The 27,995-nt window shown below is 36.5% G+C and overlaps 1 protein-coding gene across 8 annotated transcripts in view; it reads right to left on the bottom strand.

Annotated features, from left to right (window-relative positions):
• Positions 1-4,197: 4,197 nt before the first annotated feature.
• LOC106073156 (26S proteasome non-ATPase regulatory subunit 10-like) overlaps positions 4,198-27,995 on the bottom strand; it is a 50,682-nt gene continuing 26,884 nt past the window's right edge. For 3 of the 8 annotated variants that reach the window (XM_056015676.1, XM_056015677.1, XM_013233640.2), the window contains exon 2: positions 4,198-9,560. In XM_056015676.1, coding sequence (XP_055871651.1) covers positions 8,746-9,543 — 798 coding nt within the window. In that variant the 5' untranslated portion in view covers positions 9,544-9,560 and the 3' untranslated portion in view covers positions 4,198-8,745. Of the gene's footprint in view, positions 9,561-13,857; positions 17,633-27,995 lie in introns of those variants that run through there. The other 5 variants (XM_013233643.2, XM_013233642.2, XM_013233641.2 and 2 more) reach the window with 5 other exon arrangements.

Below are 27,995 nucleotides of genomic sequence, written 5' to 3'. Positions count from 1 at the left end.
GGTTGATGACGTATGCCTACTGTTGAAAACATCCATCGTGGTTGATGACGTATGCCTACTGTTGAAAACATCCATCGTGGTTGATGACGTATGCCTACTGTTGAAAACGCCCATGGTGGTTGATGACGTATGCCTACTGTTGAAAACGCCTATATTGGTTGATGACGTATGCCTACTGTTGAAAACGCCCATGGTGGTTGATGACGTATGCCTACTGTTGAAAACGCCCATGGTGGTTGATGACGTAGGCCTACTGTTGAAAACGTCCATGGTGGTTGATGACGTGATGTTATCACAGCACCTTGAGCCAACATTATGTTTGTTAACAGCGTTCTATATTAATTAAATTATTATTATTGAAAACCTCTGGGTTTTGGGTTTTTTTTTTTTGGCTTTGGCTATGCGGTTGCAGTGGGCCCCACGCCTTCAAAGGCTTCGCGCTAATTGTAAGTGTAAATTATTAAATTAAATCATTATAACTTATATATAATAACAGGGTTTCTGTGGCCTCCTGATTTTCAGGAAATCTCCTAAATAGGCAAAATTTACGAAAAAGTTCTAAAAATCTGAAATTTTTAAAATATCATCAAAAATGGACAATATTGTCATTTTTGGGGTGCCAATAAATAAAAACAGGATTGCGAGGTTTAAATTAATAAAAAAATTATTGCAAAGACGAAAGAATTTTCTTACTAAAATAATCTTAATTTTGACATTATGCTTATCCCTACCCAGACTAAGCCCCGCGCAAGCCGTTCCGCATAGGGCCCCGCAATTGCTAGGGCCGGCCCTGCTTAGAGTAAACTATTTTGTCTAAAAATCCTTACTAAGCACTGACCCTTATTTGTTGAAGATGTTAACACTTTTCCATTCATATATATAAAGATAGCAACAAACGTCAATGCGGACAGAATCCCTGGCCAAAAACATTTCTTATTGCCAGAGTGTCACTCCTTGTTTGGGACATATCTGTGTCGCTAAGAGTTAGTGGTTGCGGGATGTCGCTATAAACACTCGTCTCAAGCACCTGAACATGCACCAAATCACGTGACACAAACTGAATACTTTTGAGCACTTTGGATAGAGATTTGAATACATTTGATATACAAGGAAAATTTATTTTAAAAATATATATATATATATATAAAAGAAAAAGCTTATCTAAGGCGAAGAACTCTCTACTTACAACTATATCTCTCTTTAATGCAGAAGTTATTTCCCTTAATTTGATATCAAACAAAATAATTAATTACCAGTAATTAATTGATTAAATATTTTTTTTATCCTTGATTCATTTATTGTCTACGCCAATGAATAATTGTGCGAAGTTTCAACTTGATCCGAGAATTGGTGTGTGAGAAATAACGTGTAGGCCTACAAAATGTTTACCTGGCAAACCGACTTTGTGAGTTGATATAAGCTTTTTATAAAGGCTCAAATGTCACCTAGGTTAGTTTAGCATTGCAAGGTGTGACCTAGATACATGGAAATCTTTCGTGTAATGAGAACATAAAAATAAACAATATCCAACATCGCTCAATAACAAACCTTAAACTCGATAAAACCAATCTATACATATTTCAGAAGAGGTTCCATTCAACAGGACCCGCTGGGCAATGCTATTCACTATTTGCTCAATTAGTGTAATGAATGATTGGAGGCAATAACTTTAGCAGGACACGACTACGTCACTGTGGTCTGTGGAGAGAAACCACAGCTGCAGGCTTGCTAGATGGGACCGACTGTACTGACCTCCTGAAGTGAAGATCTCCTGGCTGTTAATTAGATCTAGAATTCTCTGAGGAGTCTCAAACTCTGTTTTCTGAATGTTCCCAGACGTTCAAACGATTGCGCCTGTACTTTTATACGAGAGCCCGTGTCGTTTCATTCGATTGAGACTGTATTATTATACGAGAGCCCGTGTCGTTTCATTCGATTGAGACTGTATTATTATACGAGAGCCCGTATCGTTTCATTCGATTGAGACTGTATTATTATACGAGAGCCCGTGTCGTTTCATTCGATAGCACCTGCATTATTATACGAGAGCTCTTTGTCGTTTCATTCGATAGCACCTATACTTTTAAGACTGCTTTACTGATCCTTACGGAAATTTGTTGTGATTACAATAACTGTTTTTTTTTAGGATGCATATTTAGTTTGATTCGATTGCCCCTTGTAGTCATTTTACAAAGCTTATAGCAACTAAATCCGTTTGTTTTACATGTTTTCGGGTGTTCCTTCAGAGTTGAAGATAGTTTACTTCCTAGTCCAAACCTCCCGCAGGACGACGGGGGATGGGAGCGAGCAGGGTTTGAACCCTCGACCGTCGATAAACGACAGTCCAGCGCGCAAACCGCACGACCAGGCAGCCAGCCTAGTCTGTCTAGTTGTAATCTTGTACATGTTATTTCTCCCACTTCTCATTCTCGGATCAAGTTGAACTTTGCAAAATTATTCATTGTAGATGGCACCACATGAAATAAGTAAAAAAAACAACAATTAGCTAATTAATTAGCGGTAATTATTTTTTTCAGTACAAGAAGAAAATCAAATCTTGCGATATTGAGAAAAATGGTAGTAATAGAGGAGTTATTTCTCTAAAATATGTTATCTTTGTAAGTATTTTTATATTTTGTTTGTTGCTTTATATATAGACAGTCGGCTTTACGTATTTAAGGGGAGATAAACTTTGTGTAGAGAATTATATCGATCGGTAAAATTTTTAAACTTATATTACCTTCTAATTTTAGAAGTATTTGGATAGCTTTGTGGCTAACAAGTCGGCCTTTCTACAATCAGTATCATACAAATTCTTCTCGTTACGTACTGCCTTTCCATTGCCTCTAATATAAGCAGACACCAGAATTGTGGCTGTCACTACAAATTGTTCTTTCCCTTGACCTTAATCGGTCAGCCAAATAGAGGTCAAGCTTATCAATGTGTTGATAAAGGCCGGACAGGAGAGATAATTCCTCCTCTGTGTATTTGTTCGTAGAGCTGTCAGTCGATTTTTGTACGGTAGGCCTACATGTGAAACGTGTAATATGAATGTAGACCAGCATAATTTAATTACGGGTTTGCATTATAAGCCTCAGTGTAATTTTCATTTCAGCTCTGTACAATGTGTTAATCTGTTTGGTATTGGAATGCAAGCCTTTGGTGTCCTTCGGAGATTTTCATACGTGGTTGAAAAACTATAAATAGCAAGCTTTTTGGTGTATAGGTGTACAAAAGTGTTGATATGTTATTTTTTAAAAAGGTACATGTTTGAGGCATTGTTTAGAGTTGACAGTAAAGCTCAAATTTTTTGTGTCTTAAGTTGGCAACCGTGAAATTCAGTTTAGCGTCCTTTGCATTGTTTAGTTTCTCGTAAAAATCTCCAATTCATATATGTGTGAATTGTGATTTATCATGTATTATGTATTATGATGTATTTGCTTTTTAATCTCTCACTCTCTCCCTCCTTCTCGTCCTTTCTTGTTCCTTTCCTTTTCTTCTCTATCTCTCTCCTGTTCTAATGTGCTATTAGAGCATGGAATGGGTTGCCTGAGCTAGCCAGGAAAACCAGTGACTTGGCAGAATTTAAGTCATTGGTTAATATGCATGACTAAATGCATGACGCGTAGGACGTAATCATCTTCTTTTTTGAAGTAACGTCTGTATTAAATAAGATAAGATAAGATAAGATAATGTCTAAACATTGTTTCCTTAAGTTTTATACATCTCAGTCTAAGACAGTAAATTTTCCTTTGAGATCATGCGGTCCATAGGGCGGGTGATGTTAAAGTCATCTGTTTCTGTAACCAACAGTTAACTAGGGTGTCATGTGGCAAGCGTAATGGCCAACCGCCTTTACTTTTCACATACAAATGCCAATTGCACATTAGAGCTGGGTGGACTCAGAGGCGCCCTAAAGATCCCTGGAAGCCAAGCGCTTTACCACTCAGCCACAGTGCTTCAGTCTACGACCGAGACCAATCGTCACAGAAGGCCTGTGCACTGACCTGCAACGTCACAACCTGTTTGGTCTCCGCTGCCCACAGGCTGCGACGTCACAGCTCAGTGTAGCGGCCTTTTTCTATAACGACCGGTCTCGCTATGACAGTAACACGTACAATTTTTGTTTTTTGTGTTCATGTGTTGAAAAAAAGACAAGAATTACAGTTTTAAAAATAAATAAATAACGAATCTAGATATAGTAAACAAAATAAATTATTGGCTTTATTGTCATCAGATATACATCTATGATACGTACAAACATACTGTGGATACTATGTGACGTAGCGAGGATAAAAGAAAGCAAGAAAAAAAATTATTACAGCGGGTTTTATTTAGCAAGTAGAAATCATATACGAAACTAACCTTCGATTTTGGAATATGTCTGAAAGAAATGCCAGAACTATATTTACAGCATTCGGGGGGAAAAAATCTAATCTGAGACTATTTGCTCAATTGGTGTAATGAATGATTGGAGGCTATTGAGCAGGATACAACTAGGTGTCTTTCCTTGACCTAAATCGGTCAGCCAAATAGCCATAGATGTCAAGCGCATCACGTGTTGATAAAGAGGTAGTGATACCCTAATCCTAACAAATGTTAATTTTTTAGAAATTTGAAATCAAATGTCAAAAACATATCACAGCTTTCATTTTTTTAGGAAGTAGACGTCAAATTTGATATTAAACTAATTTTAGGATATTTTTTTTTCATAAAATTTACAACACTTTAAGTCTAAGTAGCATTACTGGACCGCTACGCCACATAAAATCTTTAATTCTAAGGTTACATGAATACATAAATATGTTTCTCTAAAATAAGAAAAAATGGCATTACAATATTTCCACAGTCGAGCGGTTGTTACTAAATAAGACTACTTCCTGGTGTTAGAGTTGCCCGTACAGAAAATGAGTGAATTAAAAATTAAAAAAAAATTCCAAGTGAAGTGTTGATTTGGTTACAGTGCTGCCCAATCTGGCCTGGAACGGGGAAAGAGGGAGAGTTCATATTATTTTCTGACAATCCATTTTTTTTTTAAACGTGTCTATTTCCTATTTGTGGGAAATTTTTTTTTCTCTTCTTTCTGAAATGAAGATTATTACGTTTAGCACAGATCTCCATGAAGAGTTCGATCTCGGGACTTTCTAGACTCCAGGCCAGAGTGCATACATAACAGCATGAATGCTGGTCAAAATTTTCTGGGAGAATTTAATATTAAAATGCTAATGGTTTTAATCCTAACTGGACTAGCTGGTAGCTATATTTCCGTATTAAATTTGAGATAATACTGCATTCATCACAACCTGTAACACTGATACCTGCCCTGCCAGGCCCTGAACTTTTTTTACAATACGATATTTTAGTTTACAAAGGTCACAATAACTTTTGAACCTTAAAAGGCTATTTCAACAACAAGAAAATACAAATGTAAACAAGAGTTATCCTGCCTGACCTCTAGCCTCCACTCATTCCCATAATGCCTCACCTCCCACATGAGCATATCAGTAATACAATAATTTATTAAAAAAAAAAAAACAACTCACAGTATAAATTAGGCAAGTATTCACATTATTATGCAGCATAATTCAACAAATAACATCCAACTGCTATCCTCTATTCATCTACGAAATTGTGTTTAATTAATCATTTGCAACAAAAGGCAAGGTAAACAAAACAAAAATGCATAGTTGACCCGATGTTGACCTTTGAACTGTTTAGGTTCATCACAGTAACAGGTGACCCTGATATGAAATGTTAACACGATGCTATGTACATAGGTTGGTGACAGCTAGATTTATTAGAATTAGATTATACAAGCGTCTAATATTAGGGAGGACTATATTAAACACAGTAGCGTTGTATTTTAAAAAAAATATAAAAAAAGTTAATTGATGTCGAATTCTAAAATAATTAATTCAAATTGCACTCCGATGAGAGCTTATAGAACAAAAGCAACACTAGTCTCCACTTGTATCAATGGGCAGCCTTTTTCTTTTGCTATATCAAGTTTATTGGATATATAGACTCCTTATCTTACAAGTCAATTGCGATTAATGCTATTATCTAGCCCTGGCTAAGACATAGAACAAGGAATGGAGAAACAGAATGATCAAATAATCACATTCTTAGTTCATTAAGTCTTCTCTTTAATCTCTTTATCCAGTTAAAAGTGTTGATCATTCAATGTCAACACAGAGAGAGAAAAAAAAATGGGTCTGTCGGTCTATTAATTATTGCAGAAATCTAACCTTAGTGTCTGCAAACATTATTGTATATGTGGGAAGCCTGGTCGAGAGGCTAAGTACGCTTGAACTTGAAGCGGGCTCGAGGTTCGACACCCGACTCGAGCAGAGTTGTGTTTACTGAGCGTCTAAAGGCAGCACGGAAAACCTTCTCCCAGATACCCCATCCCCCCCACTGGTCCACAAATGAGATTGGACCAAAGCGCTCTGAACATGCTATAAGCATGAAAGTAGCGCTATATAAAATCTATAATTTATGTAACTATTGTGTATATCGTGACAGAATATTCCGCGACACCTTGTGTGATAGATGTAGTAGCCACAATAATTTAATCCTTTCTAGTTCATCGCGTATATACGCCTCCCACTGAAACTCAAACATTTATTTGAACTAAAAAATTAAAAATATATCAACCAAATTTATAACTAACATTTAAAGAATAAAATTAGAGAATGAAAGCAGCAGTAATATTAATGATATGAGAGTAATCGAATATAGTTTAAAAGAAAAGGAGCGAATCTACATGAATTACAATAATCGAATACAAAATGTAATTTACAATATATTGCGGCATAAACAATCAAAACAATGGCTTTAATATGCGTTGTATGTACTACTATACACTTACATACATACATACAATAAATGATTGTAAAAAAAAAAATACAGCAAACAGGACAATACCATGTTCTTCACAATGGGTATTTTACGTATGGTGTCCGGGGATGACTATCACATTGTGCTTATCAGGTTGGAGACGAAGTTTTTAAATGTCAGGAAATAGAAGATGGCGAAAAAGAAAACGACTGGAAGATACTAACGGTAGGACATTGAAGGTAGAGTCGTGTAGGACATTGAAGGTAGGGTCGTGTAGGACATTGAAGGTAGAGTCGTGTAGGACATTGAAGGTAGGGTCGTGTAGGACATTGAAGGTAGAGTCGCGTAGGACATTGAAGGTAGAGTCGCGTAGGACATTGAAGGTAGAGTCGTGTAGGACATTGAAAGTAGAGTCGTGTAGGACATTGAAAGTAGAGTCGTGTAGGACATTGAAGGTAGAGTCGTGTAGGACATTGAAAGTAGAGTCGTGTAGGATATTGAAAGTAGAGCCGTGTAGGACATTGAAGGTAGGGTCGTGTAGGACATTGAAGTTAGAGTCGTGTAGGACATCGAAAGTGAAAGTAGACAAACCAGAATACGTATCTCTTTCATTTAACTCTCTATATTTAAACAAAAACAACATTTCCCCTAGTAAGTCGAAAGTCTGGTTTATAAGTTTCGACCGTTCCTCCCTTACATTTCAAATCCCCCCTCAGGAAAAATGAGGGAAGAATGCTATGGGGTTTGAACTCAGGACAATCGTGGCGCACAACACATGACCACGCAACCAAGTCTATCAAGAAGAATGCAGTCTATTACTAGGCCACAAAGACCCAGCTTTGACCTATATATTTTGCAACACCAATATGTGCTTATCCTATAGACATTGTACGAATACAGAAAAAAGAACGCGACCTTCCATAACAAGCATTTGATGAAGATGAAAATGTTAAAATTATGAAGAGAATAATTATTTCATGCTTTAAAGAACTTTTTTTTTTTCCAAAGAAATCGTGTTGTCGCGGATGACTGCTCATATGAGTGTACAATCAATTTTCACTTGTATGTGTCAGTTTGAATGTATGATCGAATAACCGGATGTGTGTACGTTCGCACCAGGACAGCGTATTATGAAATGAAGGAACACTAAAGTTTGTGTTTAGCTATCTGACCCAGTTATTTCGGTGTGTTATAGCTAGGGCAAGAACCCGTGGAACACCCTGACGTTTGGTGAGAGCCTATTTCACTGTCAATTAACTAGAGCGCTGTAGCATTTCTAATTAGTAGTTTCTCAGCCATGTCATCATCCTAAAAGTCTGTATTATATAAGATAAGATAAGATAAAAGTTTGTTGACTATCCAAAGCAAGATTAATTATTTTCCAATAAGTGAATGGATCAGCTGATCGAATCACCTGATGTTATAAATAACTTGAAGAAATCGTAAATATTCATCGGTGTATATATATATACAAAAATGGTATATAGAATATTTATAAATAAAAAAATATTAAAAAATAAGGCTAATAATGTTTTTTGGAATGTTTAAAAAAAAAGAGGAAAAAAAAAGGCAGGATGGGGTGGGGTCATTTGGGGGTGTAACATTGATAAATCAAATCATAGTTGATATAGAAAACAAGGTCAAGGCTGTACTGTCTTATGGCTATTTGATGCCATTTGTCTTCCATTTAACAACGTTACCATAGTAACAGAAAATAAAACTTTTCAGAATTAATATGATGATAACGCGCACATGCCTATATATATTTACAAAACAGAAAAATTGTCATCACTGGGCGGAACAGAGGCGGAGTGTGCAGAACACCTGGAATACTTGTTGAGTTCTGCAGGCGTTTCACAAGTACATTAACATAACACTATCAGGTTGCTATAGCAACACATTCCGTTAAGACACCTTGGACCTGGATCTGTCTTTGGAGGACGCAGCGCCAACTCCTGCATACTTCGAAGAGCTTACTCCTGGGTACTTAGAGTTCGTGGCGCTGACGCTTGAGTATTTTGAGTGCGAAGAGCCGACTTCCGGATATCTCGAAGACGAAGCGGTGGTGCCCGAACGCTTTGAGTTTGAAGACGGCACGTCGGAGAATTTGGAGTTCGTTTTGGAAGTGGCTTTTACGGGGACGCAGAGCACGCCGGAACTCTTGGAGTCAATGTCATCCCTGTAGAACATTCGCTCCTCCAGCGTCAAGACAGAGGCATCAGCGCCGAACTTCAAGAGCTTCCTGGCAGCTAAAGTGTTCCTCTTTAAAACGGCGTAGTGCAGGGGCGTGTAGTTCTTGCTGTCCCTCTTCTCGAGATGAGCGCCGAACTGAATCAGCAGCTGGATTATGCTGACGTCGCCCCTGTAAGCCGCAAGGTGCAAGGGCGAACATCGTCCAGGGAGCCCGTCAGGGACGCCCATCTCTATGTTGGGGTTAACACCGGCCTTGAGGGCGATCTTGACAAGCTTCCTCGCTCCCCGGAGGGTGCAGGCGTGCAGGGGCGTCCACTCGTCCACCCGCGTGGTGAACATCTCCTGGATGAACGCCTTGTCCTTTTTCGCCAAGGACCTGGTGACCTCCGTCAGCGTGTCCTCGTCCTTCCGGAGGAAGCCCATGAACTGAACAGCAGACTCGTGCCCGTCTGAGTCCGCTTTCATGCTTGACCTTGACCTTGGCCCCGAGCAGACGCTGATAGAGAGCATGCGTTTCTGTTGTATTTCTGTAGGAGGTAAAAAAATAGAAGCACGTTTAATGCAAGTGCAATGAACACATTTAAGTATGACGTAATATCTTGAAAACTCGTAATCTCAAATACAAATGGTCCGCGGAATCATCAAAATATGATTGAATCATAGACGTATATATATTGTATCTAGACTGGACATGGAGATAATTTAAAACTAAAAAAAAAAAGTCTTGAAAATTTTGTTTAAAGTTGAAACAAGGAGTTGCTTTGTAAAGTAGTTGTAAGAAGTAAAGTGTTTTTTTTTTCAACCCTAACCTATGTAACAAACAATTTAATTTTTAGATCTAGACCTAGTAATTGAACATCAAAAAATAAGAGTACTCACGTCTCATAATTATTATTTTGCAATTTTCAGATACATAATCTAGAAAGATCTAGGTAATCAATATAATTAAATGTACATAAGATGATTTAAATCAACATGAATTATTTCCATCTAGGATTTTTTGAAACATTATCTAAATTGAAACTAACAGGAAATGGCTTTGTTTAAGATATTAGCGTGAATATATAGCCTAGTTCTGTGATGAATAGCCCATTCTAAAGAAAATCATAGAAATGATTTTGCATTATTTCTAAACTTTGAAAACTAAAGATCATTACTTTTCTAAGACAGAAAAGACTTCCATTAGAGCTTGAAAAAGAGTTACGTACATAAAAATATATAGATCTATATATATAGGTCTGTGAATCGATCAATCACGGATAAGAATTTGTTTTCAGTTTCCAGTCTAGATATAATACTTATAGATATATATCTTAAATCTATGGGTTGAATAAATTGGTTCAACAGATTTAAAAAAGTGGGCCAGATTTTTTAAACGTTTCAATGAAAGCTAAGTATAAAACTTGAGCTAGAACTATGATTATTTGACTGTTTGGCCTGCTTCTTTTGTATTTTAATTCTATAATTTTTGTTTTGTTCCTTTAAAAACGTATTATTTTTTTTTGTGTAAATGTCGCCTTAGACTCAAAGACTAAATTCCCATTTAAATTTTCCAACGTTGCTGTCATAGTATGGTAAACAGAGATGAATGGGATGAAATGAATCGGTTATTAAGCCTAAACTGAGTATTTTGTAAAACAAAATAAAACAAACAAAATAAAGCCTATATTTCTGTATGATAGAGATTTTACAATTTAATTTTATTATTTATGTCTTTTTAAAATACTTTCAAATATAATTGTGTCTTTTTTAATGCAGGGAGCTGGTGTTTTTTTTGGCTTCTTGGTTAAACTTAAAACCGGGTTTAAAATCACAGAGCAGACACTGGCAACATTTGTTTACTGTGGTTAGAAGGAGCTCCAAAACATTCTCTATCTCTCTCACTGTCTTTATCTTTCTCTTTCTTTCTCTCTCTCTCTCTCTGTCTCACTGTCTATCTTTCTCTATATATATCTTTCTCTTTCTCTCTCTGTCTTTTTCTCTCTCTCTCCCTCGTTGTCTTTATCTTTCTCTCTCTCTTTCTCTCTCTCTGTCTTTATCTTTCTCTCTCTCTTTCTCTCTCTCTGTCTTTCTCTTTCTCTCTCTCTGTCTTTCTCTCTGTCTCTCTCTTTCTCTCTCTCTGTCTTTATCTTTCTCTCTCTCTGTCTTTATCTTTCTCTCTCTCTTTCTCTCTCTCTGTCTTTCTCTCTGTCTCTCTCTTTCTCTCTCTCTGTCTTTATCTTTCTCTCTTTCTCTTTCTCTCTCTCTCTCTCTGTCTTTATCTCTCTCTCTCTTTCTCTGTCTTTCTCTCTCTCTGTCTTTATCTTTCTCTGTCTTTTTCTTTCTCTCTCTCTTTCTCTTTCTCTCTGACTTTCTCTCTCTCTCTCTCTGTCTTTATCTTTCTCTGTCTTTTTCTTTCTCTCTCTCTTTCTCTTTCTCTCTGACTTTCTCTCTCTCTCTCTCTGTCTTTCTCTCTCTCTGTCTTTATCTTTCTCTTTCTGTCTTTATCTTTCTCTTTCTCTCTCTGTCTTTATCTTTCTCTCTCTCGTTCTCTCTCTGTCTTTGTCATTCTCTCAATGGCCCAACAGACACAGTGATAGATGAAGGTGATTTAACAGTCCATTCATAAAAACATATCGCAATATATAAACCACATAAAAACGAGTAATAATGAAACCCAAAAGCTTGGACATTGTCTGGATTTTATAAACGGCCTTTGTACACAGGGCCCCAATGAGTCATGGGCCCGGGCGCAGTTGTTCGCTGTTTCTAGTGTTATTTTGGTGTGGGGGGGGGGGAAATATATTATAAATCATTTAAATAAGTAATAACTAACTACACAGATAAAAGAATAAAAATAATATCAAAACACCACAAACACTGGCAAAATTTATCTTCCTAATAATATTTTCTGGAGAAGTAGTTCCTCAATTAGCTATTTTTAGCAGCATCCGGGTTCTGACAAAAGATGTACGTTCAAGCCAATGCAAAGTCATTCTTTTGATACAGAAACAAAGGTACGCTGGGAAGGGTCACCCTAACACGTCCCTAATAAATCTTTCACAACAAAATCTACGGCTACATTCTTTCTTGTATTATTGCCGACATGAACTTGCTGGGAAGATATAAAAGTAATGATAGTCTAAATTTAGATGCAGAGGTCAAAATAACTTATTTAACAAGTCACGGAATGAAACGAAAAGCGGATTACTTAGCGTTTTTTATTACGAAACGAAAAAAAGTTATATTTAATACAATGTACTAATCTTCATCCAACGATTTTTTTTATTACTGTAGGCCCTATAGTACTATACAATCATTTATTAAAAATTAAACACAAATCAAATATTAGTATAAAACTATGCATTTTAATCGTAAACCATGATATATTTGTGATAATCCTATAAAACTATGAAGACGCGGAGGGCCCCGGGTTCGAATCCTGGTGAAGACAGGGATTTTTATTTTCGGGATCATTGGGCGCCTCTGAGTCCACCCAGCTCTAATGGGTACCTGATATTATTACGGAAAAGTATAGGCGGTTGGTTTTCATTGTGCTGGCCACATGACACCTTGCAATCCGTAGGCCACAGAAACAGATGGCCTTAACATCATCTGCCTGCCCTATAGATCGCAAGGTCTGAAAGGGTAACTTTACTTCATTACTATTATAAAACAATGTCCATTATACCAGACACAGTACTTAAACAGTTGAGTGACTGTTACGTTATAATAGTAGCCAGGCTCAAAGCTATTTTAATTGTAGAAACAATAAGCAGCGTGTTTAAGTTTAGAGACATTTTCTGAATATTATAAACGTGTTTACATTTCGAGAAACAGCAGTGATTTTCCAATAGTCATTAAAAGCCGAGGGAGTTAACATTAATGTTGTGTTTAATTTTACGTACAAAAGAAGACAATAATCGGATTAATCAATAAGGTTCTATCTACTGGTTATATCTATGGGTCATATCTACTGTGTAGTATCTGTATTTATAATCCTGATTGTGTTTAATCTTTACATGGTTTTCACTTTGTGAATAATGATTTTTTTTTGGTTTCGGAAATATGAATTCTGTTATTTCTTCCTCCTAAACACGACTCTCTCGGGTTGGAAGAATGGGCTTATAATAAGTAAAAAAAAAATTACTAAATTGAGGCTCAATTTCCCATTAGCGGAGAAGGTAATTAAACAACCATAAATAAGTTAAATCGGGAAAAGAAAAATGTCTTTATTGTCCACTTCATTACAGCGTCTTGTTATATTTTTTTAAAAAATCTAATAATCTATTAGAAAGCATGAAGACTAAAAAAAAAATAATACGTTGATTTTAATGGCATTCATTTCTTTAGAATTTATCTTTCGATGTCTTTTATATGCTTAAGGCTTGTTTGATAATTCATGAGACAGAATGATATGTAATGAAACTCTTTTTTTTTTTTGTTAATCCTGTATTCGTCATACTTTTTAATGCATATTTGTTTTATAAATATGCACATGCATCAAAACTATAATGGCAACTTTTTTCAAATCTTAATGGGGGATAATTCAGAATAATGTATACTTTCACAACAATATAGTAAAAACGAACATATAATTATTATAATAAGAAATATGAAAAAAATAATTATTAGATTTAAAAAAAAATATAACAAGACGCTGTAACAGATTCAAAGTGCTTCTCGTTTTTATTCTATCGCAAGTCACTACTCACTCTGAACCAAGTGTAATTTGAACCCTGTTGATTACTAACTACAGTGCTTTCATTTTTGTTTCTATATAAATACACGTAATTCTATTATTTTTAAACAATTACAAAATAGTAATAAAACTGAGTAAATTACATTCTTTCTGCAATAAAATGTAGACTTACTAGAAATAAAAGCGTTAAAGATGTTCACATCCCAAAATGTAAGCAACTTTAAAGATGTGCACATCACAAAGTACTTTTGCTTACCAACAAAGGATCTTACAGCCTTGCGGTACGAATTCCATTAAGAAAAAAACGTGTTCTGTCACGACCCTCCCCACCCCAGCGACCCCATTTCGAATGTTAAGAGGATTACTCTCTGTCAAGATCCCTCAAAACTTTGTACATGTTTCATCGATTGGACGAGCTTTCAATTAATGCAACCGTTCTGTGACCTTTTCCAAGAAACGAAAACTGATCTATATCTCTGTGCGTTCTTTCAGTTCAATTTAGGCGTTACATTCACATATCGCGACACGGAATGGGGAGAGTGTGTGTGTGTGAGAGAGAGAGAGAGAGAGAGAGATGTCACAAAACAGTCTTTGACAAAAGCACCTAAGGCGCGATGGGCGTGGCCAAGTAACTCGTTAAAACCCGAGACAAGAGAGAACACACTCCATGATCACAATCTAGAAATGAACTTTTTTATTTGCATATTCGACAACAGAAATTTGCATTGGAGCAAGTTAGGAGGAAACAAAGGTCACATACACTATCACAGGCTCAAAGGGGTGGGTCCAGGGGGCCCGAGAATCTCCAAATAAAATGGTCCCCAATCCAATGGGTGAGTAAATAAGAGTAAATCGAGAGCTCTTAAAACACATATAATAAGACCTTATCTTATAAAAAAAAAGTTTACTTCCGGTAGGAATATAAAAGATCTAGAGTAAATGAACTTTTCAAAACAGTTCAGAAAACGTTCAAGTTCCTCATTCAACATGAACATTCCTAAAAAAAAGGCTGACTGGTCGCTTTTGTACGCGCGCTGGACTGTTGTTTGGTCTTCGAGATGGTCCCAGGTTCATACCCTACCCAGAGGCGTCCCTAGGATGCTTTGGGCTAGGAAGTAGATTAGCTTCAACTCTAAAGGGACACCCAAAACATGTCAAACAAAACAAAAGAATTACTGCTCAAGAGTTTCCTGTAAAATAAAGACGGAACTTTTAACTCCCTTTCTAACATTGAAAACAAACCACCTTTGGAAATATAGTCCCTCAGTCTGATAGTCTGTTTAGAATAAAGCCTCCCAATCTTGTAGCCCAGTATCGTCTAGAATGTTAGAATCTAGTAGCCTAGTATGCTTGTATCCTAGTCTATTATATATATTTTTTTTATTCGTATCAAGGGTTTCAAAAGTGTTAGTGACTTGTATGAACATTGGTTACTTGACCGATTTCAGCGATTACATATAACTTATTGACAGTCAAAGTATATGGGCTTTAAGATTATTGATACCTTCATGCCAGGCAGCTTGATACTTTCATGCCAGGCACATTTCTTATTCCATATGCTAGGACAAATTTGTACAATTGATCCTTCTTCTCTAGTACTATTAGAGCATGAAATGGGTTGCCTGAGTCAGCCAGGAAAACTATTGATTGGCCAAAGTCACTAATTAAAATGCATGATAAGATTGACTCTAAGACACGCGTGGGACGTAGTTATCTTCTCTTTTGAAGCAACGTCTGTAGTTTATAAGATAAGATAAGATAAGTGTCGTGACACGGTTACTGTGTGGTCAACCGTGACACACGGTCAAGTGCTGGGTATCGGAGAGTTAGGGGACTTGGGGGGAAGTGACGAGTGTGTAAACAAGAAGAGAGGAAGTCAGCTAGTGAAGTATGAGATCTGTATATAATGTCTGCCGTGTATATATGTTATGTTGAAATGCTTCACAATTAAAAGGTACTTTAAACGTAAAAGAAATTGTTTCTTCACAATAAGATATCAGATATCGATTAAGAAACAAAATGGCTTTTAAAAGGTTTTCATTAACCTGACAGATGGAGAAGTTTATAGTGAAAGAAAAAATGGGCAATAGTGCTGACCAGACTAACAATAGGAAGTCGCCAACGTGTTTGGGTACTGAAATCGCGAAATGATATACCTTTCACTAGTCTGTATATTTATATGGAATGGGAGAAACATCGTATGTCTTTTGTTGTGTGAATGCATGATACAACTTGAGAAACATTGCATGTCTTTTGTTGTGTGATTACATGATACAACTTGAGAAACATCGCTTGTCTTTTGTTGGGTGAATGCATGATACAACTTGAGAAACATCGCTTGTCTTTTGTTGGGTGAATGCATGATACAACTTGAGAAACATTGAATGTCTTTTGTTGGGTGAATACATGATACAACTTGAGAAACATTGCATGTCTTTTGTTGGGTGAATGCATGATACAACTTGAGAAACATCGCTTGTCTTTTGTTGGTTGAATACATGATACAACTTGAGAAACATTGCATGTCTTTTGTTGGGTGAATGCATGATACAACTTGAGAAACATTGAATGTCTTTTGTTGTGTGAATACATGATAGAACTTGAGAAACATCGTATGTCTTTTGTTGGGTGAATACATGATACAACTTGAGAAACATTGAATGTCTTTTGTTGTGTGAATACATGATAGAACTTGAGAAACATCGAATGTCTTTTGTTGTGTGAATACATGATACAACTTGAGAAACATTGAATGTCTTTTGTTGGGTGAATACATGATACAACTTGAGAAACATCGTATGTCTTTTGTTGTGTGAATACAAGATACAACTTGAGAAACATCGTATGTCTTTTGTTGGGTGAATACATGATACAACTTGAGAAGCACCGCATGTCTTTGTTGGAAGGTGAAATTAGAGAAACATTGCGTGCCTTTGTTAAAATTTACAACTTGAGAACCATTGCATGCCTGTGTTGGGAGAATGCATGCTTTATAGATAACGACAGAAATGTTGATAAGAGAGGGAAAAAAAAAAACTATCCGTAAATACATTCATAAATTAAAGTCCAAAGTGACCTTGAGGCTCCACTTCCCCACAAACTATTCTGTACAGGCAAGACCAGGGCATGTAGAGATTTGATAGCTAAACATAAGCTCTCTGTATTAAGTTCAGAACTACCCAGGTTGAACATAAAGCTGTTTTTTTTAAGAGCGTATTTGAACAAGATTGTATGTACTTTAACATGCCTAGAAATGAGACTCGTTTCTTACTATGTGGTTCAAGTTTCTTATTTAAAGTGTAATTTATGCAAAACAGATTTTACCCATATTAACATTAATGATTTCTTAAGAAATAAAATTATTTTTTTTCTTCAGTGTAATAGGCAGATGATAATATAATATGGCTTTACAACGATTATTCTTTCTACGATGGAGACATGGACAGCAAGAAGAGGTAAAGACTGGGGCTGAGTCTCCAATTCAAAGCGACAGCAGCATTAATGGTCGTGGCAGATACAACCTAAGGCCAAGAAAAAAAAAACAGACCTAATTACAAGTTCCGACATTGTATCTTCATTCCTATATCACAATTTCTAACTCAATATTTAAAGGCATAATATGACAAACCTAGGAAATTTGCATAATCTTTCCAGTTAGCCATTTTATATTGCCTTACTTACTAGATTATTATTCTAGGCTAAATTTCTGAATATTTACATGCATAAATGCAGTGAAGTACAAATTGTTAAACATTCAGTCAGGACGACTGCCACCTCAGAAGTCCTCATCACATTAGTCTGTTGTCTACTATGTTATGTGTGACAATGTTAATGTAATCAATATTTCTGAATAATAATAAAAATTATAATAAATAATAAACAAAATAAATTACATACAACTCCCCCTTTGTAGACACTGCGCCCACCCTTATGAAACCGTAAACTATATCCTTTTTTGAATGCCCCTTCCTAATCCACCCTAGGCAGACCCTACTACCACTACAGCCCAACATAACCAACACCATGTACGGCAGTGCTGAACAAATGAAGAAAACAGCACACTTTTTCTCCTTGGCACAGTCTGCAAAAGAGCTCACAGCTCAGCAGTGAACAACTGAAGAAAACAGCACACTATTTCTCCTTGGCACAGTCTGCAAAAGAGCTCACAGCTCAGCAGTGAACAACTGAAGAAAACAGCACACTATTTCTCCTTGTCACAGTCTGCAAAAGAACTCACAGCTCAGCAGCAAAAAAGCTGGCTAGAAGAAGAAAAAGCGACAACTTTACAAATCCTCGTGATCTTTCATTTGCCTAATTGAAGAATTAAAGTTAAAGGAATAATAACAACAGCAACAAAAAGGTGAACTGGATTACGGAGTTTAAAACCAAAACTTATTTTCTTGATCTAAAAATCTTCATTTCCATAATTACACGAAAGTAATCTTTGCTAAAAATAAATGCCCTACGCGTGTCTTCAACTTAAAAGATTTACATTTTAAACCACTGACCTATGTTAAGTTCAAACTGGTGTCAAATGATAAAAATCTGTCATCACTTGGCCATGTTTCCTTTCTATCGCGCACCTTTGCTTAATTTCCCCACCACTTGAATAAAAAAAACTAATTTTAATCTTATCATCTTTTGCTTAAGGATTACTTCAACCAATCCCGACGTGAATGACGTCATATCCTGTTCATCGAGACCGCCATCATTTAACTAGGTTTCGCTTCTCTGCCCGATATTGTGTCTTGAGTTACGCGGAAAAAGAAAAATTTCCCCGCTCCTGGATACACCGGGAACAATGGATTTAGATTTTTTTTTGGGGGGGGGGGGGGGGGGATGAAGTTTTAAAGTGAACAGATTAATTGGCCAATAAATTATATGCGGGCCTTTGAACTCAAGTGCTCCAATACCACTCCGGTAGAGTAAGTTTAAAAAAAATCGATTTTATTTATTGCTGGGTCGTGCACAACATTTACGGGGCCTCCAAGTAAATGAAAGTCCTGGGGGGGGGGGCTATAAATTTAATAAATTAAATATATAATAGGGCGTGGTGAGTGATAAAGCGCTTGGCTTCCACTCCGAGTAGTCTCGGGTTCCAATCTCGGTGACGCCTTGGATATCGGGGTTTTTACGACGCACCCGAGTGCCTGACATTAGTTGGGAAAAGATAAGGCGGTTGTAAACCGTCGGCCATAGATGACCATAACATCATCTGCCCTAAAGATCGCAAAGGTATACGATCACGTGAGTGAACTGACTCTCTTGGGACCTCAATGAGAAACTACAGCCACGGATTGGGTCATAATAACATAGTACTGTGTTGAGTTATTAACCTATCGCTGATGGCGGTATCTTAGATGGCTGTCTGGTCATGTGGTGTGCACTCAGTATGATCCAGAGGTCGAGCCTGGCCCTCCCGTATCCCCTTCTGTCCTGCAGACGATCTGGGCTAGGTCGTAATGAGCTTTATTCCTAAAGGAGCTTTCAAAAGGTGTAAAACACAAATAAATAAACACCCTTAAACACAAACAAATAAATACCCTTAAACACAAACAAATAAACACCCTTAAACACAAACAAATAAACACCCTTAAACACAAACAAATAAACACCCTTAAACACAAACAAATAAACACCCTTAAACACAAACAAATAAACACCCTTAAACACAAACAAATAAACACCCTTAAACACAAACAAATAAACACCCTTAAACACAAACAAATAAACAGCCTCTCGCAGAAACACCAATTCTAGGATCTCCTAGAAACAGTAAACACCCGATTGGCCCAATGGGAACAAGAGAAACACGATGAGAGGTACATCATCTATCATAATCTATAATTATATAAGATAAGAAGATAAGATAATCTATGTCTGATACACATTTTGAACACGTCTTTTTTTCCCCCATTTCCATTCTCGGATCAGGTTGAAATTTTGCACAATTATTCTCACAAAACTTAAATCACTCGAAAAAATTGACCAATCAATGAATTAAATAATTAATTTTGTTTTCTATCTAAAAAAAGGAAATGAATAAATAAAAAGGGAAATAAATATTTCAGTATTGAGATATATGGCTGTAAATATGGCGCTATTCTCATAAGATAAGCTTTTTTAAAAGAATGCTGTATGCTTCTCATGTTTGTATTCTTTTCTTTTTTTTTTTTCGCTTCGAAATACAGAAAAGACGAAACATTTATGTTAATGTGTGGGTGATATCCTTCCAACCATAGCTAATGCCCAGGCTTTCAAATTCTACGATATGATCCATAGTCGCTTCGCAGCAGTAGGAGGCCATAGAATAACAAGTTAGAAAGATATAAAACTGAAGAAAAAAAAGAATCACAAAGTTGCTTCTATAAATTGAGAAGTAAAGATGCAATCATGTGTAAACTCTATTTAAAGACCTAACTTGGTACAGTAAATAAAAAATAGGGGGATGTAATATTCTTTAATGTATTATGTGTAACTTGAATATTAATTGATCAGACATTTAAGTACAGACTATTTTATGACCAAACGAGATTGTACTTCTGCGGACAATGAAATGATAAGTTTTGTTTCGATACGAAACGAGCACTAGATGCTCTGCGGATGTCATGACCTAAACTGATCATTAAAAGATTTTCATCTCATGCGGATATCTATTAATAGCCCCCAGTTTGGTGTATCCGGTGTAGAGTAAACAGGAAGTGTTGCTAAACTATGTGATTTAGTAGGCAGACGACAATTTTGTGCACTTTTATTTTTAGCACTAAACTTGTAGCGCACACTAATTTTTATTAGATAGTTGGCAAGAAAGATCTTTTAACGTCTTTTAATGTAACTTCCTTGACACTATTTAGGATCGAAAATTTACGAGGAAACCCTCCCCCCCTTCCACATTTAAGAGCAGACGACATTCAAAAGCATGAAAAGTTAATACATTCAAACACCCAGCTTTTATATCTCAGTTTCTTTCAGCTTTAAGAGATGCAACTTACAGACATAGTGTGTAGACATAAAAAGTTGATATAAACGGAAATCAATACAATAGGCAACAGCTGATCATGTTTTTATTTTGAGAGTGTGTGACAGGACGGGCCTTAAATCTAATCTGTTGACACTCACGTGACCTAGCCAGAGCTCGAGCTGCAAAGAATGATTTCAACTACATTCTAAACATTTAATAATGTTGTTGTTGTTATTATTATTACAAAGAAGGAAACAGATCAAAAAGATGTTTAATGTTTGTTTATTTACAAGAAGGGATTTTTCTAGTTATTTTTCTTGAATAAATATTTTACAAACCCCCAACAAGTTACAATAAAAATATTTATATGAATGAGACATCAAAGCTACAAGAAAAGCAACTGCGATAAATGTCTCTGAAAATGTAAGGGAATAGACCATCACATTTTGGTTGGTTGTATAATTTGGAAAACGCCTCTTATTATTTGCAAACAATGTGACCTCCCCCTGAGTAGTAAGGGCCAACAGCCAATAGGCTCTCGGTTCCTGAAAATGTATATCCAACTCATGCATAAAGCTTACAACTAGACATAATCAGACCCTAACCTCAGGCCAACAACATGAAGGTCGCCATCATTCTCTGGAACACAGCGGAGCTAGAAGCCCAGAGAGACGAAACAGCAGAAGTGACCTTGCAATGACTTGTTTGGCTTCAAATGTCATACAATCGAAAAGAACAAATCTAGACTAGTGATAGCCAACAGTGTTTCAATATGGTGGCCATCTCCATCTTGGACACACGGGTCACGGACTGCGTCACATATAAAAAAAAAATCGTGGAGTCCATTAAAAATTGATCGTCTGCGGATGTATTAGGCGCCATGGGTAGAGGTTTGGAGAAAGGGGAGAAAAGGCCACATATGGCCCGCGTGTCGTAGCTTGGACAACACAGATTTAGACAAAACCGCTGTAGAATGAAGACAAGATGATATTTTGTTGTGCCGTTGCTAACTCAGTACTAAACGAGGGAGAGGACACACACAAGTAGGAGGGGGGAGTGGACATCAAATGCTGTTTAGGCGCCAAATAGGTGACGAAAGATGTGCATATATCTACTCATCACATTTCTCCTTGCGTCTTTCTTCTTACGAAATGTGTGTCAAGAAATATGACAAAGTATAAAATATAGTGAGTCAAAAATGCATCTTGAGGTATTAAGGTAGTTGTTTTTTTTTGTTTTTTTTTTAAATCGGAGTGTTTTTTTTTTTCATGCATTCCCGAAGTTTCCATGACTACTCGAAGTTTAAATGGATCCTAGGCATCATATTCAAAGACCGCATCACAAACCAAGAAATCAGAGACAGGGTTACTGTAGCGATCGGAGCCCATGATGACCTGCTAACTATTGTAGAAAGACGAAAGCTTAAAACCTACATTACAAGATCTACGGGGCTCGCAAAGACCTTCCTTCAGGGAACAGTGCCAGGGAAAGAAGAAGAGGCAGACAGAAAAAGCGATGGGAGGACAACATTAAAGAATGGACGGGCCTGCCATTGAGAGAGATTCTAAACAAGGCAAAAAAAAAAAAAGGGAGGAATGGAGAAAGACGGTCGACAAGTCTTGCCTGGTGCCGCAACGGTCCAACAGACTAAGGGATAGTTAAAGTAAAGGTATTTAACAATTTAAAATTTTTTTTTTTTTTTCGCTAATGTATTTTTAAAATTTAAACATTTAACACTGTTGAGCAGCCAAAGGTTATCAATAAAAAAAAAAGTTCATGATTATTTCCCCTGTTCATTGCAATAAACCTGGCCAGATTTCACCAATTAGAAATTCATCGTGGCACCGTAGGAGTAATAAGCGAGGAGTCGAAGCGAGTTCTGCTCACCAGAAGCACCAAGATCTCGGATTTCTGAACGCACGTAGATCCGAACTTATTCAGAGTTCAACCTCTTCATTCCTAAAGTTACAATTGCAAAATAAACACTTTTTAGCACTTTTTTTTTTTTTTTAGGTTGACTATTGTCTTTTATTGTAGACACAATTTTTTTTTTTTTTTTTTTTTTAGGTTGACTATGTCTATTATTGTAGACACAATTTTTTTTTTTTTTTTAGGTTGACTATGTCTATTATTGTAGACACAATTTTTTTTTTTTTTTTTTTTTTTTTTTTTTTTTTTTTTAGGTTGACTATGTCTATTATTGTAGACACAATTTTTTTTTTTTTTAGGTTGACTATGTCTTTTATTGTAGACACAATTTTTTTTTTTTAGGTTGACTATGTCTTTTATTGTAGACACAATTTTTTTTTTGTTGACTATGTCTTTTATTGTAGACACAATTTTTTTTTTTTTTTTAGGTTGACTATGTCTTTTATTGTAGACACAATTTTTTTTATTTTTTTTTAGGTTGACTATGTCTTTTAATGTAGACACATTTTTTTTTTATTTTTTTTTTGGTTGACTATTTCTTTTATTGTAGACACAATTTTTTTTTTTTTTTAGGTTGACTGTCTTTTATTGTAGACACAATTTTTATTTTTTAGGTTGACTGTCTTTTATTGTAGACACAATTTTTTTTTTGGTTGACTATGTCTTTTATTGTAGACACAATTTTTTTTTTGGTTGACTATGTCTTTTATTGTAGACACAATTTTTTTGTATTGTAACAAATTCTTGCAACAAAACAACTTTAAAAATCGCACAAGTGATTCTAGAAGTAAATCTTATCCATATTTTATCCGACGTCACTTAACAATTAGAGTCTCACATATAGTTTCTAAGATTGTGAATATTTTTTGAAAAGTTTTTCTCGCTTCATGTTCCATATGCGTTCGGCCAGAGACACACAACGTATTCTGCGAACACACTTCTACGGAAACTGCTAACAGAAAACGAAACAAGATTTTTAGAAAAATGGTGTCTAAAAAGAAACGAAACTGCAAGTAATCTGCTCCAGTTTCTCGTTTGATCTTCAATAAAAAAAAAATTTGAGACAAAATTTTAAAACAACCAGCGACATTCTTCTCAATATAGTTTTTGGGTCAAAATACAACAACTTAACAAGACGGTGAGCGAATTGTTTCTGAACATAAATTTATTTAATTCTCGAATGGAAATACCAGAAGACCTATATTGATATAGTCTATTCAAGATAAAGATTTTTTATAGTTCTCTAGCTAAATGTAAATTTATTTTCATTTTATACTTTGAAAAATTGTAATGGTCAAAACTAGAGCGTTCCCAGTGTGGCCAACGAGCTAGTAGTTTGTTTCCCAACGATATACATCATCAACTATCAAAATTCTTGGAAAGTCGTTAAAGCCGTTTTCTAGAATCGTTGTCTTTGCCCAGGTTCCACTTCCGAAAGTGTGACCTGAATAGAGGAATTGAAATACAACACAGCAACCGGAACTTGAGTATTATGTAATAGAAGTGTCAGTCGACTTAGACCAAATTGGTGTTGTTTTAACTTTTAACGCAGGGGTCAACCAGAAATACCATTTTATGGCAATGGACGTAGTTATAGTGGCCAAGTTCCCTTCCATGTGAGGTTAGGCTCATATGCTTCTTGGGCCAACTGTTGATGAGGGTGTCATGTGACCAGCTCAACAGCCAACCGCATATTTTGTAAAAAAAAAAAAAAAAAACCTCTGGAATTGTATTCCACCCACAGCAAATAATTGATAACATTGAACATTGAAGAACATTGAAGAAACTTAAAGAACATTGAAGAACATTGAAGAACATTAAAGAACATTGAAGAACATTAAAGAACATTGAAGAACCTTGAAGAACATTGAAGAACATTGAAGAACCTTAAAGAACATTGAAGAACATTGAAGAACATTAAAGAACATTGAAGAACCTTAAAGAACATTGAAGAACATTAAAGAACATTGAAGAACCTTAAAGAACATTGAAGAACAATAGAGGAGAACGTTATTTGAAAACAATTCTCATATTTCTCTTAATTGAGATGAGTCCAAAGATAAAAGATTATGTCACTATCAAATGACACGGGAGTGTCGCTCCAAAATAAGGCTCCACAACCACATGAGGAAGTGTGCGAGATGAACCATAGTCGTTCTACGACTGAAGGAGGGCCAACAGTGGTCCAAGTCTATGCAAGTATCGTTGTCAACAGGAAGGTGAGAGTGAAATCAACTCTAGGACATTTCAGTGACATGACATTACTATGACAGGACAATGCCATACACTTTTCCAAGGCACAAAAATAAACAAATATTTCGGCACGACGCTATGTCACTAGTCACAGAAGGTGGCGAATGTAGTTAAATTAAATTCAAAAGAAAATATAGGTCATGTGATGGTTGAATAATGTGTTCAGCTTGCGCGGTTCTTCCTCGTGCAGACGTGATTCCACCCCGCACTTTTTATTGTCTCAAGTGTGGCAGCACTAAATGATTGCACAAAAATAGGCCCATCTGCGAACAAAAGCCCAATGCTCTGGGGCGAAGTGGCGGGAGTGATTGCAGCCGATACGTTAAGCAGTCATCCGTGAATCTGCGTGCCAAGCCTCTTTTTCATTTTTTAAAAATCTATAGATCAGAGGTTCTCAAATCTATGGATCCCTTTATTAGTCATACGATATTAGCGGACATTTAGCCACGTGATAATATTGATAAAACAATGAAAAAGACGTATCACGTGACAGCCTTTGTGGATTACGTAATTTGTATAGGATAGAGAACCACGTGACTAAATGTTTTGTTTTTTTTACGATTGGTAAATGAGGTCCATTCACAGGACTGTTATTAATCATTATTTTGCCAAGCTGCGTCAACAATGGTCATAGAATAGTTCGTAATAAACATAATAAACAATAGTGAGGGACTAGTTGATTATTATTATTCAAATAATCCCATTGGATTTAAACTAAATTTTAGCGAAGAAGTTATTATAATTGCATAAAATTTTCTTCTGTGGACCCCCCAATTACGGTCTTCTCGCGGACTGTTGGGGATCCGCGGACAACAATTTGAGAACTAGGTAATTCTTCTGCTTGGCCGAGGTGCATTACGGCATTCTTGCCGACTCATTGCACTTTTGCGACAACACTTGAAGGACGGAAGGAAGCCTCGTTTTCAACGTGTGCCATCGTGTGACGACAAGTGTGTATGTGTGCCACACCAGGCATCGTACGATTCTGAGTGTGTGTAAAAATCGGCCAAAGTTTAAATAATTGGGTACCATAGACTGAAGTACCATAGGGCATTTCGCTGTGTCCTACTTTCTAAACTTAACTGAAAAAGCGGAGCACTAGATCTCTACCAAACCTAGGCTAATAAACACAATTAAATAAATACTTTATTTATACTAGACCCAAAACTGCCAAGAACAAAAAGAATGCGGCACTATAGATAAATTGATAAATCATAAGCCTTTGGGGAAAAAAAAAATCTCGACCTAATAGCGACGTGAAAAAAAATAAAGAACTTGTCGGTTTTATTGCTGAAATGTCTAATGTTGATTGAGTGGTCCTAGCAGGGTGTTTGCTTGCTTTCAGATCACAATAATTAACATATTACATCCGCCTTTGCAAAATAAGTCGTGTTCCCGTTGAGAGGAAGCCACATCAATAAACGCGAGTGTAATCATATCATGAAATACAATTCAATTATCTGATATAAACTATTTCACGTGTAATGTTTTGCGTGAGTCTGGTGGGAATGTATATTTTGGTTTTCTCTAGTTGTATTGGTTGGTTTAGTGTAATGCACACATTGTAAGTCAAATTCGTTTATGGATAAAAAAGATTAGTATTAGTATAACTATTATTATTAGCACTAGTATTACTATTAGTTTTACTATTAGTATTAGTATTACAATTAGTATTAGTATTACTATTGGTATTACAATTAGTTTTACTATTGATATTAGTATTACAATTAGTATTACTATAAGTCAGTATGAAACTGAGTTAATTGAGTAGTTCATGAGAGGACATTGTTGAGTGCCCATTCAGTTCCCGCCCCTCGCCAGCCAAGACTTAAGACAGTGTACACATGTAATAATGATTCAGGTTTTGTTAAAGACATTCGCCCCCTCCCCCACCCAACTACTTTCCTCCTCCCCCCCCCCCCTTCCCAAGTTTCGTGCTACTGCCCGCAAAAATTACGGCATGTCACATCGTTACAACAAAGCATTAACAAAAAGAAGAACTAAAAATAGACCAGCTCGTGGCTATTGTATCTAACCTACTTTTTTTTTTCCCCCTTGAATTAAGCATTGTCACGACGTCTGAAGATTAAAACTGACTTTGTGATTCAGTATTCTATGGCTAGTTTCAAGGCAGGTTCGGAAATACGCGGGCGCGTTGCCCTGCCTCATCGTGGCGCTCGCGTGGAAACGACCATTAGAGGAAGTGGCTAGGCTAAATGGGTAACAACACAGGACTCCCGTGGGGATGCCCACGGGTAGACGAGAGTCCACTCATTTCACGGGCGGGGTTGTAATAAAGTCCCCACAAACCTGTCACCAATCCATGCGCTGTTCCTCAAAGGGACCGTTACATAAATGGCGGGTCCCGCACAGTTAGCTTGGTACATTGAAGGAAAATGGCAGAAGATCCCGGTGTATTCTCGGCCTTCGGCCGTGTCTAGCCCACGCGTTGGGGGCCAAATGCATCGGTCAACAGCAATGCTTTACATAGGCATTGTCTAGGGTCTCTCCCAAACAGAACTGTGTGTTCACACAGGTTTTTTTTTTACTGTTTGGCGTCCAAGCAGGTTTTTTTTCAAACTTAGGGCTCGAAGAGCCTTCGGCTCAGCCCTTAGACATCAACAAGGTTCGGAAATAGCATAAATAAAAACTAAACCCAGTTGTTTTCAATCTTCTTAAATTTTTTTTCTTTTCTGTAGCACCTTCCTTGACCTCATGTTGTAAACATTGTAACCAGGTTCCAATTAACAGTGATTTGTTACGGGCGTGACATCTTATCGACTGTTTATTGTCACAAACTTGCATTAGCTAGCCAGGTCCAAGGTAATTGGTCTGATCGTCGTTAAATCGGAATAATGTTTTCACGTCTGCTCGGCCGTAATCTGAAGAGTTATCTTTCCATGGTATTAGTTTTATTACCTGAAGTTTGATATTTGGTGGCAGGGTTTTAGAATCAGTCCCGGGGATCAACAATTTTTGTACTCTACAAACATAAACTAAAAAATAAAGAAATCTAACTCGACAAGGGTATCTTCCCTTTCCCTTCCCGGATGTTGAATATCTTCCATTTTTTTTTTAAATAGGTTGAATATATTCATGACATACAATGGGAAGGTCGTCTCAGGTCAACAAAATTAG

The sequence above is a fragment of the Biomphalaria glabrata genome, chromosome 17 (assembly GCF_947242115.1).
Source record: "Biomphalaria glabrata chromosome 17, xgBioGlab47.1, whole genome shotgun sequence".
In the NCBI taxonomy this organism is placed as follows: domain Eukaryota; kingdom Metazoa; phylum Mollusca; class Gastropoda; family Planorbidae; genus Biomphalaria; species Biomphalaria glabrata.
This window is presented reverse-complemented; position numbering and strand designations above follow the sequence as displayed.